This window comes from Falco cherrug, chromosome 1 (genome assembly GCF_023634085.1).
Source record: "Falco cherrug isolate bFalChe1 chromosome 1, bFalChe1.pri, whole genome shotgun sequence".
Lineage (NCBI taxonomy): Eukaryota > Metazoa > Chordata > Aves > Falconiformes > Falconidae > Falco > Falco cherrug.
The window spans coordinates 127,548,442-127,561,725 of NC_073697.1; the positions used below are offsets into that span (position 1 = coordinate 127,548,442).

Genomic DNA, 13,284 nt, shown 5'->3' on the forward strand with positions numbered 1-13,284 from the left:
TCTGACCCATCCTGTGTGGGGACACTGCTTTGCTGCCCCTGTGTAGACTCAGCATTCCATCAGTGATGCTCTGCTGCACCTAAACACAGCTGAGATGACACTCATAATTTTTCGCTTTAAGCCCTAGCAGGATGCCCCTTTTGATCCCCCTGCAACACCCCCCATTGCAGCACTGGGCTGCAGCGTACCACGCTGGCTACGTGGGGTCAGTGAGGAAAAGTTTATTCGGTACTTGCATTCTGGCAGTCAGTCAGGCATTGCACTGAACTCCACAGTCATGGAAGAAGAACAGTTTTACAGTTTATAGCCCACTGTGTTCTTGCTTATGCTGAAACTTGCTGCATCACCTCCTGCCTGACCAAGGGACCAATGCACTCATGAGCAGAAAGCAAGGGGATGCTCCCTGTCAAGACATGCTTGAGGACGACTGCTTGCAAGGTCCTGGTGCCATGGGCTGGATGGTCATGACACCCCCAGCTGCCCTGTGGCCCATCGGTGGTGCCTAGACTCCGAGCAGCTGGCCCTGCTGCTGGGCTTTCGCTTCCCATGAGAAACAGCAGCACTCCAGAGAGCCCTCAGCACCGGGAGGTGGCATCAGCTGAGGGCAACGGTTCCCGGAATGAAGAGTGGGCAGGAGTGGTGCACCAGAGGGACTGCTACCATCTGTGTGAGTGTTGAATTTGAATGCGCAGGTCTCCGGCCTCTGTGGGTGCCCAGACCCTTCAGGTGCTGCCAGCAGGCTCATTTCCCAGCATCACACAGGTGTGCTGCCAAAGCACTTAAATTCTCTTTTCACTTTAGAAACATGTAAGCAGGTTATCAGGTGGAAGGTCATGAATTAGAAACCACCACTTCTTGCACCCCATCACCTCAGCAGTTATGGTACTCCTTCGAGATCCTGACACAGTTTAAGGTTTGTTCTGACAGGAGACCCATAACCACAGACATCTGCTGGTGAATGGCGTGGCAGCTCTGCAATTCAGATGAACACTGAGAAGCCCTGTACATGCCCATGCATCAGACCAGTGCCTCCTAAAGGGTAAGTCACAGCATCTTACAAAGCAAGACATTGATTGGCGCAGAAGAAACCACGGCTACAGAACTGGCCAGATGTTTAGCCTGGGTTCCATGCAGGAGGTGCACTGCCAGCAGGACACAGTAGCAGGGGCTAGTGTGGGGAACAAGAGCCTCATCATCTGCTGCATGGCTGCAGCAGGCACTGCAGAACTGAGGCAGCAGCAATGCTGTCCCACTGCTGCTACCATCCTCTTGCTATGTTTTCACAGTACTAATGCTGATTCCAGTTGCTTGTCCAAGGAACCTGTCCCCATGAGCAGCCTCCACAGACACCTTTCCTCAGAGCAGCCATCTCGCCAGCGTGGGTGGCACTTTCCCCTTGCCACTGCCCCCAGTCCAGCTTGGGGCTCCAGGTGGTGGGACCAGCAGAATGGAATTGTCCACAGACCTCACTGTGTCACGGCTGGGTTTGGTGTGCATTACTCAATCAGATTGGTGGTCCTCCTGCACGAGGGCTAATGTGCGGGGCAGCAGGGCGAGAGCCAGTGTCTCTCAGGCGCTGTGTCAGCAGTGATCCCCGCAGTGAGCAGAGACCCAGCACCTGCCCTCTGGCTCAGGGCTGAAACTGCTGGCATGGCTCAATGCCCGTGCCTGGGCCGGTAGCCGTGCAGCGCAGGTCCGTACATCCTGCTGCCAGCTGCTGACTTCCTGGTTGCATTTTAATTCTAGCTCAACCATTCGATGCATTTGGAGACAATTTTTCCCTCTCAGAGGGAAAGCATCACATCTCGTCATAAGATCTGAGAGTACAAACACACAGTACTGAATTCTTCCAGTCTTGCCCTTTTGGCCGCTGCCTTCCACACTGCAGATGTCACTGGGGATAAACTGACAAGTGCCAGTTTTACAGAGGCTTGGGAAAATTGTATTTATTGCACAAGTACAAGAAGTATAGAACTGGAAATTATTTCCTCGGTTACAGATTCCAGTTTCCAGCCATGACTTGCAACCACATTGTATAATTTTTCTAATAAATTAGCCAAGTTCCTCCTTTAAAATATTTCTGAGACCTCTCCCTGTTACCTGTTATAAAAGGCCATTGCAGAGGCATACTAATCTAGAAGAACGATCCCTGACTCCCAGGGACTTTCTCCTGTACTTCCAAGGAAAAGATCCCCTCCAAACATTCCTTGCCTTTTAGAAATTAACCTTTGAATGAATGTTTTAGATATACAGGTAACCAGCTCTGCAAAAAGTATTCCAAATTCAAAACTGGTATTTATACTGTACTGTTTCCTAGCAGCAATGCATCACTGGGCACAGCCTGGGGGACTTGCCACATCTACAGGTGCATCGTCGCGTGTGTCACCATCCCATGAACAACCGGTAGGCACAGCAGTTCCCCTTGGCAGTCCCAACCGATCAACTAGCGTGTGGCAGAAATTCCAGCACCTGCACAAGTACCGGCGCTTTGACTGACTCCATGTGACTCCAGCCCTCAAAGGAATCCCAGCTTCCTGTATGCCTTTCCAAACATCATCTGTACCAAAAAAGCCTCTCAACCTAGTGCCATGAAAAATTTAATCAGAGCAATTTTACTTTTATATCTGTCATCAAAACATAAAGGGTATCAGTAATCCCTAGACTGATCATAGGACAACTCCACTGATAATTTTCCTGCATTTCAGTTCTCCTGGGAGCACTGCTCCTTTTCTCTTTAGCTACTTTTTTTACCTTAAATGTGTACTAAACCCACGCAGCACAGCAGGATGGCTCATTTCCTCTGTGGTACGGCTCAACTCTTTGCTAAAATCCACAAAAAGTAACCAAATGGTTGCGGTTTTGTTCACTTTTGCATTTACTCACCTAAGACAATGGATCTTACAAATGGCACCACCGTTTTAACCTGGCAAGACCTATCTTGAAAGCGCAGGGAAGTTTTCTAAAACGAGGCCCTCATTTTCTGTGGCCTACACACTGTGTAACCAGTTATACAAGTGCAAGCAAATGCGAAAGTGGGTATCCAGAACGTGTGCTGAACGGCTGTACATCACGCTCCTTGTGCAGGTTTGTCTACGCAGCTGCAAGATGCTGCAGTGCACAGCTTCTCTGCAACTGCCTGCGTGCCTTCCCCCCGAAGAGCTGTCCCTCGCTCTCTCCAGCTTCAGTCACACATTCCTGGTCCCTCCTTTCTCCTCCCCTGACCATCCAAGGGGATTCTCCATGCTTTGAGGTGGGTGTGTTCGCGAATGACTAGAAGAATAGAAATATGTTGGTGCTTGTCTTGTGTTCTCTTGCCTTTCATGTTCCAAATGCTCCCCATCTTAAGGCAGCCCACATGGTCCGATCAAATGTTCCCCTCACTAGAGCAGAGGCCTTTGCTGCAGAAACAGATCTCCCTGCATCTTAAAATGCAATGTCCTGGAATACCTAGCAAATCACAGTCAAGCTAAAAATGCTGTGCAAGTACGCAGACATCAGATGCTGGGTGAAAAATCTCTGTACTTAGACCTCATATTACAACCTCTTCATCAGAGAAACAATGACAAAGCATACTGCAAGGGGAACACAGAAGTCTAATTAATACAAAATGTCAGTACCACCCTCAGCCCTCTCCCAGGCACAAGTGATCATAAGGACAACCCATCCATATGAGCAGCATATACAACTTTACAAAGACGTAAGTATGGTTCTCTGGTCAGCCCTTATAAATAGCGTTTTACATATTAAAATAAATATGTCCACATTGCCAAAGTAGCAAGAGGTTTCTTCGTTATTTAAAAAAAATACGTTACAAAACAACATCATTTATATTTCTTGCTTAGTTTAGAAAAAGTAATAAAAAAGTCATTATTTTATAAAATAATACGAAAGTAAATTGAGTACAAGAGTGTCCATCCCTAGCATGTGTCCTGGGTTTGTATGTTCTGACTCATCATGAGATGCTGGCCTCCAGGAAGTCATGTAATCATCCCTTCACTTCTAGTTGGACAAAAGAAATCCAGTGCTTGCTTTTTTCATCACTTGTATCAAGTCTGTGATGTAAAATTCATGGCAAGGGAAGAAGTCCTAGATCTGGGGAAGGTTCTCATTGCTGCTATTTATGGCTTTGCTACTCCCTGTATCAGATTGCCTTGTGTAACGCAGGAAGAGGATGTGAATGGCCAAAACTGAGCCCTGGAGTTTGGAGGTAACGAGTTCCAGTCAAATATTGTAACCAAGAACTTGCCTTTTTTTTTTTCTTGACACATCCTAAGTGTGCAAGAGTGTGGGAGCACGTGGGTATGTACAGGTTTGAGCATGCATGGGTGTGAGCTTGCATCTGCCTGCATGAGCGTAAGGAAGAAGATTAGAAAGTGTGGGAGAAGGGCTTAGAGTCTCCTCCTGAGCTAATCTCTCTGCCCCTCTGAAGGCCCCTTCCTAGTTACCACTGCTAAGCATCCCCAGGAGTTTACTGGGCTCCAGGCCCTGTTGCTGTGCCATCTTCTGAACATCAAAACCCATGTGCATGAGGAACTGAATCACATTCATCTCCTGTCCTGTGAACTGGTCCCTGATAGTGGGGCACGAGGGGTTGCAGTGAGGCCACGGACAGCTGTCAATCAGATGAATTGGGCAGCCTTTCAGAGGTGCCTTCCCATTTTTGTTGCTCTCATGTAGGCTCCGATCCCAACAGTGCAGGGCCCGGGGTAATGATGTCCCCTTCACCTGGATGTCTGTCCAGTGACTGAAAAGACAAACCGTACAGATTGTATCAGAGGGGTCAGGCTGCCACAGCTGGTTAATTCCCGTACTGTTTTCCCTGTTGGTCTTTCATAGAATCTGCAAAAGCACTCACTTGCGTGTAATGATCTCATGAGACAAACAGGCAGGAGCAAAGCTAGCACTAAAGGAAAAAAGGAAACATGGATTAGGTCTTCGAAGGACAAAGTAACTCCTACTAAACAGAACCTTCTGCACTAGGTAGAGGGTGGAATTTCTGCTGCCGCTTGCAAGATTTTTAGAAACAGCGATGACTACCGTGATATAAAACTCGACTGGACCAGAAACCACCCAGAAGAAAAGGGGTTCCACCCTGCCTAACACTGCACATTTGCAACAAGAGACTCCTGAATGCCTGCTCTTGCATGGAGGAAGTAAGGCGCATTAATGGTTCCTCCTCTTGTCTCATCAACTCTCTGCACGTTTTATGATCAGTGCTTTTCAAAACATCCCTGTGAGGTTAATGGCTATACAATGGCAAGGAGTCTCAGACCTCACCTTGGAGGCAGGAAGGAAAAAAATCCACATTCCTATTGATAACAAAGGCTAGCTGATAAATTACTTTGCACTTATCCAGAAATGAAAAAGGCAAGATTCTTAATGCAGACGAACTAACAGTTACCAAATTTACCACACTTGTTTCTGCAGAGGGATCTGTGAAATGCTACCAGGATGCTGGGTAAGAATGTCTCTTATAAATAAATGTGCCAGGTTTTCCCCACTAAAATACTTACGTCACATCCTTCAAGGTGCTTCTCAGCTCCCTACCCAGATTCTGGATGTAGAGCCACTGCCCCTCCTGAACAGGCTGGCCAGTGAGGTGTACATTGTCTACAGTAAGCTGGGCCTCATCAAAGAGCCACTGGACAACAAAGACTGGACCTAGAAGACAAAACATTTGGAAAAGGGATTGCTCTAAGTTAGCTGAGCATACAGAAGAAACCCTAGAAACCATTTTATCTCTCTCCTCTGATACTTACATCGAAGAGTGGGGTAAATCTTATATCCAAAAAAGCAATTCCACTCCTCTCCCTCTTTAAACTGCAGCTTACAGCGTTCAGGAACAATACCATTCCAATACCTAGAAGATAAAGCACTAACAGAATGAAAGGCACAGCACAATCTTAATGACAGCCTTTCCATATTCCAGTCTATTCCTGTTCTGATCATAGTTCCAACCTATTGACACCAGAGTTCTTTCTTGGCTACATTGTCCCATCAACACATTTTAGAGCATCTACATTTGCACACATTCTTTTGCACGTCTAATTTTAAGTTACTGTCTTTTCCAATAAAATCATTGAAAAACAAGTGATGTAGATGACAAATAGTCTTCTAAGTATCAAAATGAAGGAAGACAAAGGAGGAGGAGATCTCCCACACTCTAACCCCTTTATGAAAGTGTACTTTGGAGCATCTGATTGTACCTTATTCCTCTTCTGATGGCTTCTGTTGGAGCACATGTTATGGTATCAATACAGTCAGTTCTGCGATACTGTTTATTATCCAGGAACCATCCAGAGTCTGCCAAGCCTCGAACCTGAATCCCTTGATAACCCATCTCCTCCAGCTGCTCTGCCACTCGATCCACATTGAGGAGCACTCCCGTCCCTCCAGCACTGCAAGAGCAATGTTAATACTGCAGTCGGCAAGCACACACAGCTGTTAAATGCCTGGCTAGCACACACATCCCCTCACAGCAGCGACACCCTATAAACAACCTCATCTATCCACAGGACAATCCACTACTGCCTTGGTAGTCACTGAGTTATTTCCTTGCTTTACAAAATGCTCAGCGATAAAGCCAGTGCTGAGTAACAGTGTGATACTTCAGACACCAAATCCTATTCTCACTCTTTCCTCTGGGAGCTATGTATGTTTTATACCATTTGCAAGCGATTTGGCTGCTCAAAACCTGAAAGAATCTGAAGTGAGACAAATCGACCCTTTGCAACTTCTGTATTACACCCCTGTGTAACACATGCTGAGCGTACCATAACCTTGCACAACATAGCACAATTCGGAACAACTGCACCAGGTGAGTCTGATTTTTTAATTCAGATGTCCCGAATCTATTCTCAAGAGGCATGCAACAGAAGCCAGCGTTTTTGATGCAGGGAAGAATGAACACACTCCCTCGCTCTAGCAAAGCTTTTACCTTGTTATTTTCTCCTAAGTGTACCTGGACCAAAAGTCGAGGAATTAATATTGTATCATCCCCTGTTGTACCACTTAAAGGAGAAAACTGTAAAGAGATACAAGGTTTGTGGTGTTAGTTTTACTGTACCCCTAGGAGAGATTTTTCAGGAGCTGCTGACACCTCCTCCCTAACAGCCCTCTCCTGTGGAAATCTTCTGTCTTCACCACAGGAAATTTTGTATATACCTACCTGCTCCCTGCTAGCAGCAACACTTTTGCAGTGCCAAGACCTTTTCCCACCAGCTCCTTTATAACCTCCTGAATGATCAGTGCTCCCATGAAGGCATATTCATCTGGAAGAGATAGCTCAGTATCAACAAAACTGTTTCCTGTACAGGCTAAGATTTTTGCTTCCTCTCCACAAATGCTTGTGAACCTTATGAAGGGTTTATGAACCTAAAACCAGACCCATTCTCTCTATCTGTATCAGGTACTTCTAATAAGAGATACAGTGCCTCGTATAAAAGGAGCTTCCCTGAGAGGAAGTGAACACGGAGTGAACAGAACACACAGAAACACAGGCACACCTTCCCACAACAGTGCTTAAGAACTGGTAAACTTAGAGAAGGAAAACAAGGCGGCAGGTGCTGAGACCCTTTCTCTATACATAAGGAATAAACACACCTTCTCACCACCTGGAATCTCAGTTCCAGCTTACTGCAGCCCTTTTTTTGCCAATTCATAAAGCCAATTCAGAGAAGCAATGTTTCACAAAACATTACACCTATGCAGACCGCGACTTCCTCAGCATCACCGAAAGGCAGCCACATTTGCTGAAGTGTAACTGCTTCATAGGAATGATCATAAGCAGCTGTGATGAAGTAAAAAGGTCCCGTACTGCGACAAAACATGTATCTGTAGCATCTGTGAGCGGTCAGTTCCCAGTATAAGAGTTAGTGAAAAGAGACATCAAGTGGCACAACGCCTGGTGTAAGGCCAGAACTCACAGAGCAGCTCAAAGAAAAGTGTTAGCCTTGGGCCTCTTCAGTGCCACATCACACAGCATCTTAGGCCAAATTCTTTTGTTTACAGCAGCGTGTTATCAACAGTAATTCCATGCCGGTCAAAAAGAACTCTTCCTAAACAGACAGGAGGAAAACTAAGCCTCCAGCATTTCCATAGATATTACTGCACCCAGACACCAATCCTGCTTAAGTAGGGAAACCCAGGGAAGTACACACTCATCTGCATGAAATCCAGCTCTATCTGGAAGAGGACTCCTTTAAGCAGACTCCCAGAGTTCCGTCATCATGAAAATGACAGCCAGTGGCAATGCATGTATTAAGACGAACTATTTTTTGCTTCCCAAAGAAACCTGCAGACAGCTTTTGCCTGACACATGACGGCTCCTTTCAGAGGCCAAATGTCCTCCCGACAGAAGTCTGAAACTAAATGCACTGCACTTGCCTCTCAGAGCAGCAAAGCCTAAGTCGCATGCAACAAACCATGGTTCCTCAGCTACACCATTTAATTTGCTGTGTGCGGGAACCTGAAGATTCATCTAAAAGGAATTCTGTTCCTCTAATCCTTGCATACTGCATCAGTGTAACATCTCTGCAAGCAGTGGCTCTGAACTATGTCAAAACAGCCTGAGCTGAAAAGATCAGGATGTTTTATCTGGAAGTAGCTTGATATTCTTTCCTGCCCTTCAGCAAGAAAAAGCCTGTTGTTGGTTCACGTAATTTCACAGAAGTCTGGCCATATCCTTTAATGTGTGATGTCTGGGGCAGCAACAACCCATCAGCAACACTCACTTTTCTCAGACTTGGAAGAGGCACCACTCCAAACATCACTTGAGCAATAAGGGATGAATCTGTAAAAGAGAGCTGTGTGAGTACTGATGTTCCTTTGACATGCCAGGAGGGGTGAGTACAGGGTCAAGTAACTGGAAGAAAATTAAACCATGGGGAAGGGAAAAGGGAAGGGTTTCTTGTCCAGTCAGACAACTTACCTTCTCACACACCAACTGACAACTATAACTGTCTTGATTTTTCTCCTGAACACTGGTAGTTTTACTGAGTTAAATCAATAAATAATGTGGGTTTTATCAATGTAACTAAAGCACTGACCCCAGTGGACAGAACGATGGGCCGAGATTTTGCTCTTAGCTGTCCCATTGATATGTGGACAGCCTGCCACAGGGAAACTCTCTGTGCTTCAGTTTTTCACATGAAAAATGAGAAGACCTTGTCAATGCAGTGTAAATGCTGACTGCAACCTCTGGAGGTTTTTGCAGAAATTAAGTTACCTTCCCATTTTTGTCTCCGGCTTGCAGAAGGCAAATTCACACCCTTTGCTTCTGCTTTTCCCTCCTATATAAATCCATATATAAACTGATGTCTTTCTCATTTCTCTTCCTTGAACTAGAAAGCTGCTCTGCATTCCTCTACAACTGGCAAATGTGTAACATACTATCAGCCCACCATTCCCAACAGTATTTGCCGCTTCAGCTGAGAAGGCTCTCTACAGTATCCCCCGTTTTACTTCGTTAGATCACCCCACAACTCCAAGGAGACTGGACTTAAGTTTCTCCAGGCCTTGCCAGCACTACCTGTTAGAGAGCTGAACTAGGACAAATGAGGAAACACAATTTCCTCCCGCAAATGTCAGCCTTAATCAGTCTTTGCAGCATTCCTGCTAGCCTGAAAGACAGGAGATGCTGTTTAGGTATAAACCTGTTTCCCTTCGTTGCCCCTCCTTACACCATGTTTGCATTCCACCAATGGGGATTTTCTTCTGGCTGTGACGACAGGATCCCAGTTCCTGCAGATGGGCACAAAGAAACAAGAAATGTACAGATGACAAGTCTAGGACTTCAGAGAAACCGTTATGAGCCTCATGCAGGATCTGACCACACAGAAAACCAACATCCACGATGAAAAAACATTGGTAAGGGAAGCGGAAGGAGTATTTCTAAATTTGCCCTCAGGCAGATGTGACTTTCAGAATTTCATTCATGCTAGAGATGAAGCCTGTGTAGAAGTCTCTTGTAGTACAGAAAAGAACCTGTGACACATACTTAAAATTAAGCACTTCCCAAAAAACCAAATCCTAGCAGGTAAATTCCAAAATACACATTTATAAGGACCGAATGTATGCTTTTACACAGAGAAGCGCTGTGGTTGGTTAAGCAATGCATTTGTAAATGGGGAAAAGGTGGAACCAGGCAGCTCCAGGTAAAAGCCTAGACAGTTAATGCCATTTCTCCCTGTGCACGCAAGGTCAGTCCCACTCCAGGCAAACACACCCACAGCAGTGCAGCATGTGATAAAGTGTCTCAGTCCTGACAAGGTGATTAAGAGGCCCAAAACGGATCAAGAGAAACACAAAGTCTCTTTCAAAACCAAAAAACCTAAACCACAACTCTGAAGATCCAGCCGGTTTGCGAGTACACGCATGCATTCAACAGAGAGCTGGTGCTGCTGCCAGCAGGAGCCGCACACCCGGCCCCACCTGTGCATCTTTGCTTTCCTGGCCTGCTTAGGGCACGCAGCAGCAGAGCAGGAGCAGGAGCTGCAGCCCCACCGCACCCGCGAGGTTGTGCCAGTGGCCGCAGGGCAGCAACCGCGTGCCTGCGAGGGTGCAGGTGCCGCGGGCAGCGGCCCTGGCCTGGCTGGCTCCGCTGCCGTCGGGGCGACTCACCCACTCGTGTGGCGGGCCACTCCCTGGAGCTCATGAGCCTCCGCATGGTGTCGTAGCGGGTGTCGCAGTTCTCCCTGTTGAAGCAGTACCACCCTCCTGGCGGGGGGGAGCGCGGTCAGCCGCGCCGCCCGCCGCCCGCAGCCCCCGCGGGGCCGCTGTGCGGCGGGGCGGGCGGGGGGCGCCTCCCGTCGCAGGGGCTCACCTTCCAGGAACAGCAGCCACCGCCGGCTGCCCTTGGACTCCTTGAGGTAGTAGCTGCGGACAGACAAACAGGCGGCAGCGCGGCGTTAACGGGGCCGTGCCGTGCCGGGGCAGAGCGCAGGGCCGGAGGCGGAACGGGCGGCGGCGCTCGCTCCCGCCCAGCCCAGCCCAGCCCGGCCGGGCCGAGCGCGGGGCCGCCGCCGCCGCCGCCCGGGAGGCCTCGCTGCACCTGTCGCCGCCGCGCCGCGCGCCGCCGCGCGGTGGCGCCGCAGCCCTCGGGGCCGGGCCGGGGCGGCGGAGCCGGGGAGCGGCGGCGGAGCCGGGGGGCGGCGGGGCGCGGGGACTCACCCGGCCGGGCTGCCGTCGTTGCAGGTGACCGAGGCGTTGTGCAGGAGGTGCAGACGCAGGTCGTGCGGCAGCGCCTGGGCCGAGCAGGGGTACAGCGACTGCGCCAGGCTCTTGACCTGCGCCATGAAGCTGTCCATGTTGCCCTCCACGGCGGTGAAGTCCAGCGGAAAGCTCTCGCCCGCCGCCGCCTCGCCGCGCTCGCGGGCCGCCGGGCCCCGCCGCCGCCAGCCCTTCCTGCCCTCGCCGCCGGGCCCGGCGTGCAGCAGCCCCAGCAGCAGCAGAAGGTGCACGGCCGCCGTGCCCATCGCCGCCCGCCGCCACCCGCCGCTCGCTGCGGTGGCAGCCAGCCCCCGGCGGCGGGCAGCGCCGCCCGTGCTCCGCCGCGCCCCGCCGCGCCGCCCGCGGGGCCGGGGGTCGGCGGTGGGCGGCGAGGACAGCGCCGGCGGCGCGGGCTCGGCGGTGCGGCTGCCGGCGCAGGAGCCCGCCGCCCGCTCCCAGGCGGCGAGCATGACAGAGGGGCACGGAGTGCGCGTGGAGCGCGCCGGGGGCGCCGCCAGCCCGGGCGCCGCGTGGGGCAGCAGCCGGCCAGCCCCCGCCCTGCCCTCCGCCCCCTCGGAGCGAGGCGGAGGGAGCGGGGGGTCTGCGCCGCGCCGCACCGGCACGGCGGGCCGCTCCGTCGGGGTGCGCCGCACGCCCCCAGCCGCCGGCGCCGCCATCGCCGCCCCTGCCGGCGCCGGGGCCGCGGCCGATGGCGCCCGCCAGCTTCGCCCGCAGCGCGGCGGGGACGCGGAGTGGCCTCTCGCCGGGGCCGGCGGCGGGGTCCAGGCCGCGCGGGCGCGACGACTCGCACGTGGCAGCCCCCGCGCCGCCGCCTCCCCCCCGCGCGCCATCGCCACCCCTCGCGCGCCGGCGCCCCCCCCCGCGCGCCGGCGCCCCCAGTCCCTGTCCCCCCCATCCTCCCCCCTGCCCCGTCCCCGACGGCGGCTCCTCCCCGGCTCCACGTGGGCGGTGCCGCCCGCCCCACTCGCGGGCCGTGCCACCCCAGGGCAGCACTCGGTCCCGCGACCCCGGCCCCGCTCGGTGCGCCTGCGCCCCCCCCCCCCCTCGGGCCGCACCGAGCGGGGCCGGGATCGCGGGACCGGCCCGGGAGTGACGGAGGAGCCCCTCGGGGCGGGGCGGGAGGACTGCCCCGCCGTGCCGGGCCCCGGCCCGCGGGAGCCGTGGAAAGGCGGCAGGCAGTCGCTTGGGCCACGGCACCGGCGCCGGCCCGCCAAGCGCCCGAGGGTGAGCGGGGCGGGCGGGGGGACGCGGTGGCCCCCGTCTGCCCGTGGAGGCAACACCGGCAGCGGGGGACGGCGGGTGCGCCCCGGGCTCCGTTCCTGCCAGGAGCGGCAGCCCCTCGCCCCGCCCGCAGCCCCCCGGGGTCGCAGACTCCGCGCCTCGGGGTGCGCCGCAGCCCGCGAGGCTGACGCCCGGCAGCCCCCACCGAGTCCCCTGCGGTGGGACGTGCCCGCTGCCGGCGGGAAGAACGCCGGGGAAAGCGGTGTGAAGTCCCTGCTGCCACAGTGCCCATCGTCTGCGAGAGCGAGGAATGTCACAGAAATGCTTCCTTACCGCAGACCTCGGTGTTAAAAAACAAGGAAAACCAGAGAAAACGCCACGTTTTGAATAATTCCGTCTTCCTTTAGATACCAAAATAGACGGCTCACGCCCCTCGACAGCCCTCCAGAGAAGGAAACGGTCGATCTTTACTGGGGAATGTAACTGATCTGTGAACAGAAAAGGTGAAAACAGTATGATGTTAAAATAGTAAATGGAGAACGTTTTTTGTAGAGCAAGAGTTAAGGCTGCACAGCTGCTGCAACTACGTTTTGACCATAGCATGTACCTTTTTAAGTGTATCCTCAGCTCTGAATTTCCTATGTACACAGCTTGTGGTTTTGCCATTTGCTTGCCATGTTGGTTTGGGTTTTTTTTCCAATCTTTCAGCTACTCTTGTGTAGTCTTGATCTTAGCTCTGTCCTCAGATTTTTACTTCCAAATGTTTTATGTAAGTGCTGATAATACCAATAGTATCTTTAAGCTGGGAAAAGCCACTAAACTGAACATGCTCCT

At 51.8% G+C, this 13,284-nt stretch overlaps 1 protein-coding gene across 1 annotated transcript; it reads right to left on the bottom strand.

Moving 5' to 3' along the window:
• Positions 1 to 3,499: 3,499 nt before the first annotated feature.
• On the bottom strand, positions 3,500 to 11,995 carry NOTUM (notum, palmitoleoyl-protein carboxylesterase). Its single transcript, XM_055700600.1, has 11 exons — positions 11,170 to 11,995; positions 10,823 to 10,875; positions 10,621 to 10,716; positions 9,681 to 9,741; positions 8,733 to 8,791; positions 7,169 to 7,271; positions 6,207 to 6,398; positions 5,760 to 5,860; positions 5,514 to 5,661; positions 4,856 to 4,903; positions 3,500 to 4,744 (listed from the first exon to the last, which is right to left on the bottom strand). The coding sequence occupies exons 1-11, from the start codon at positions 11,883 to 11,885 to the stop codon at positions 4,438 to 4,440; spliced, it is 1,884 nt and encodes a 627-aa protein (XP_055556575.1). The 5' UTR covers positions 11,886 to 11,995; the 3' UTR covers positions 3,500 to 4,437.
• Positions 11,996 to 13,284: the final 1,289 nt, after the last annotated feature.

What these genes read in the sequence shown, in the direction of transcription:
- NOTUM (XM_055700600.1), bottom strand. Translation starts at nt 11,885, where the DNA reads ATGGCGGCGCCGGCGGCTGGGGGCGTGCGGCGCACCCCGACGGAGCGG. An exon ending in GTGGCCCGCCACACGAGTGG is followed by an intron (nt 9,742 to 10,620) that starts GTGAGTCGCCCC and finishes GCCCATCTGCAG; the next exon opens with GAACTGGGATCCTGTCGTCA. An exon ending in CATGAGATCATTACACGCAA is followed by an intron (nt 4,745 to 4,855) that starts GTGAGTGCTTTT and finishes TTGTCTTTTCAG; the next exon opens with TCACTGGACAGACATCCAGG.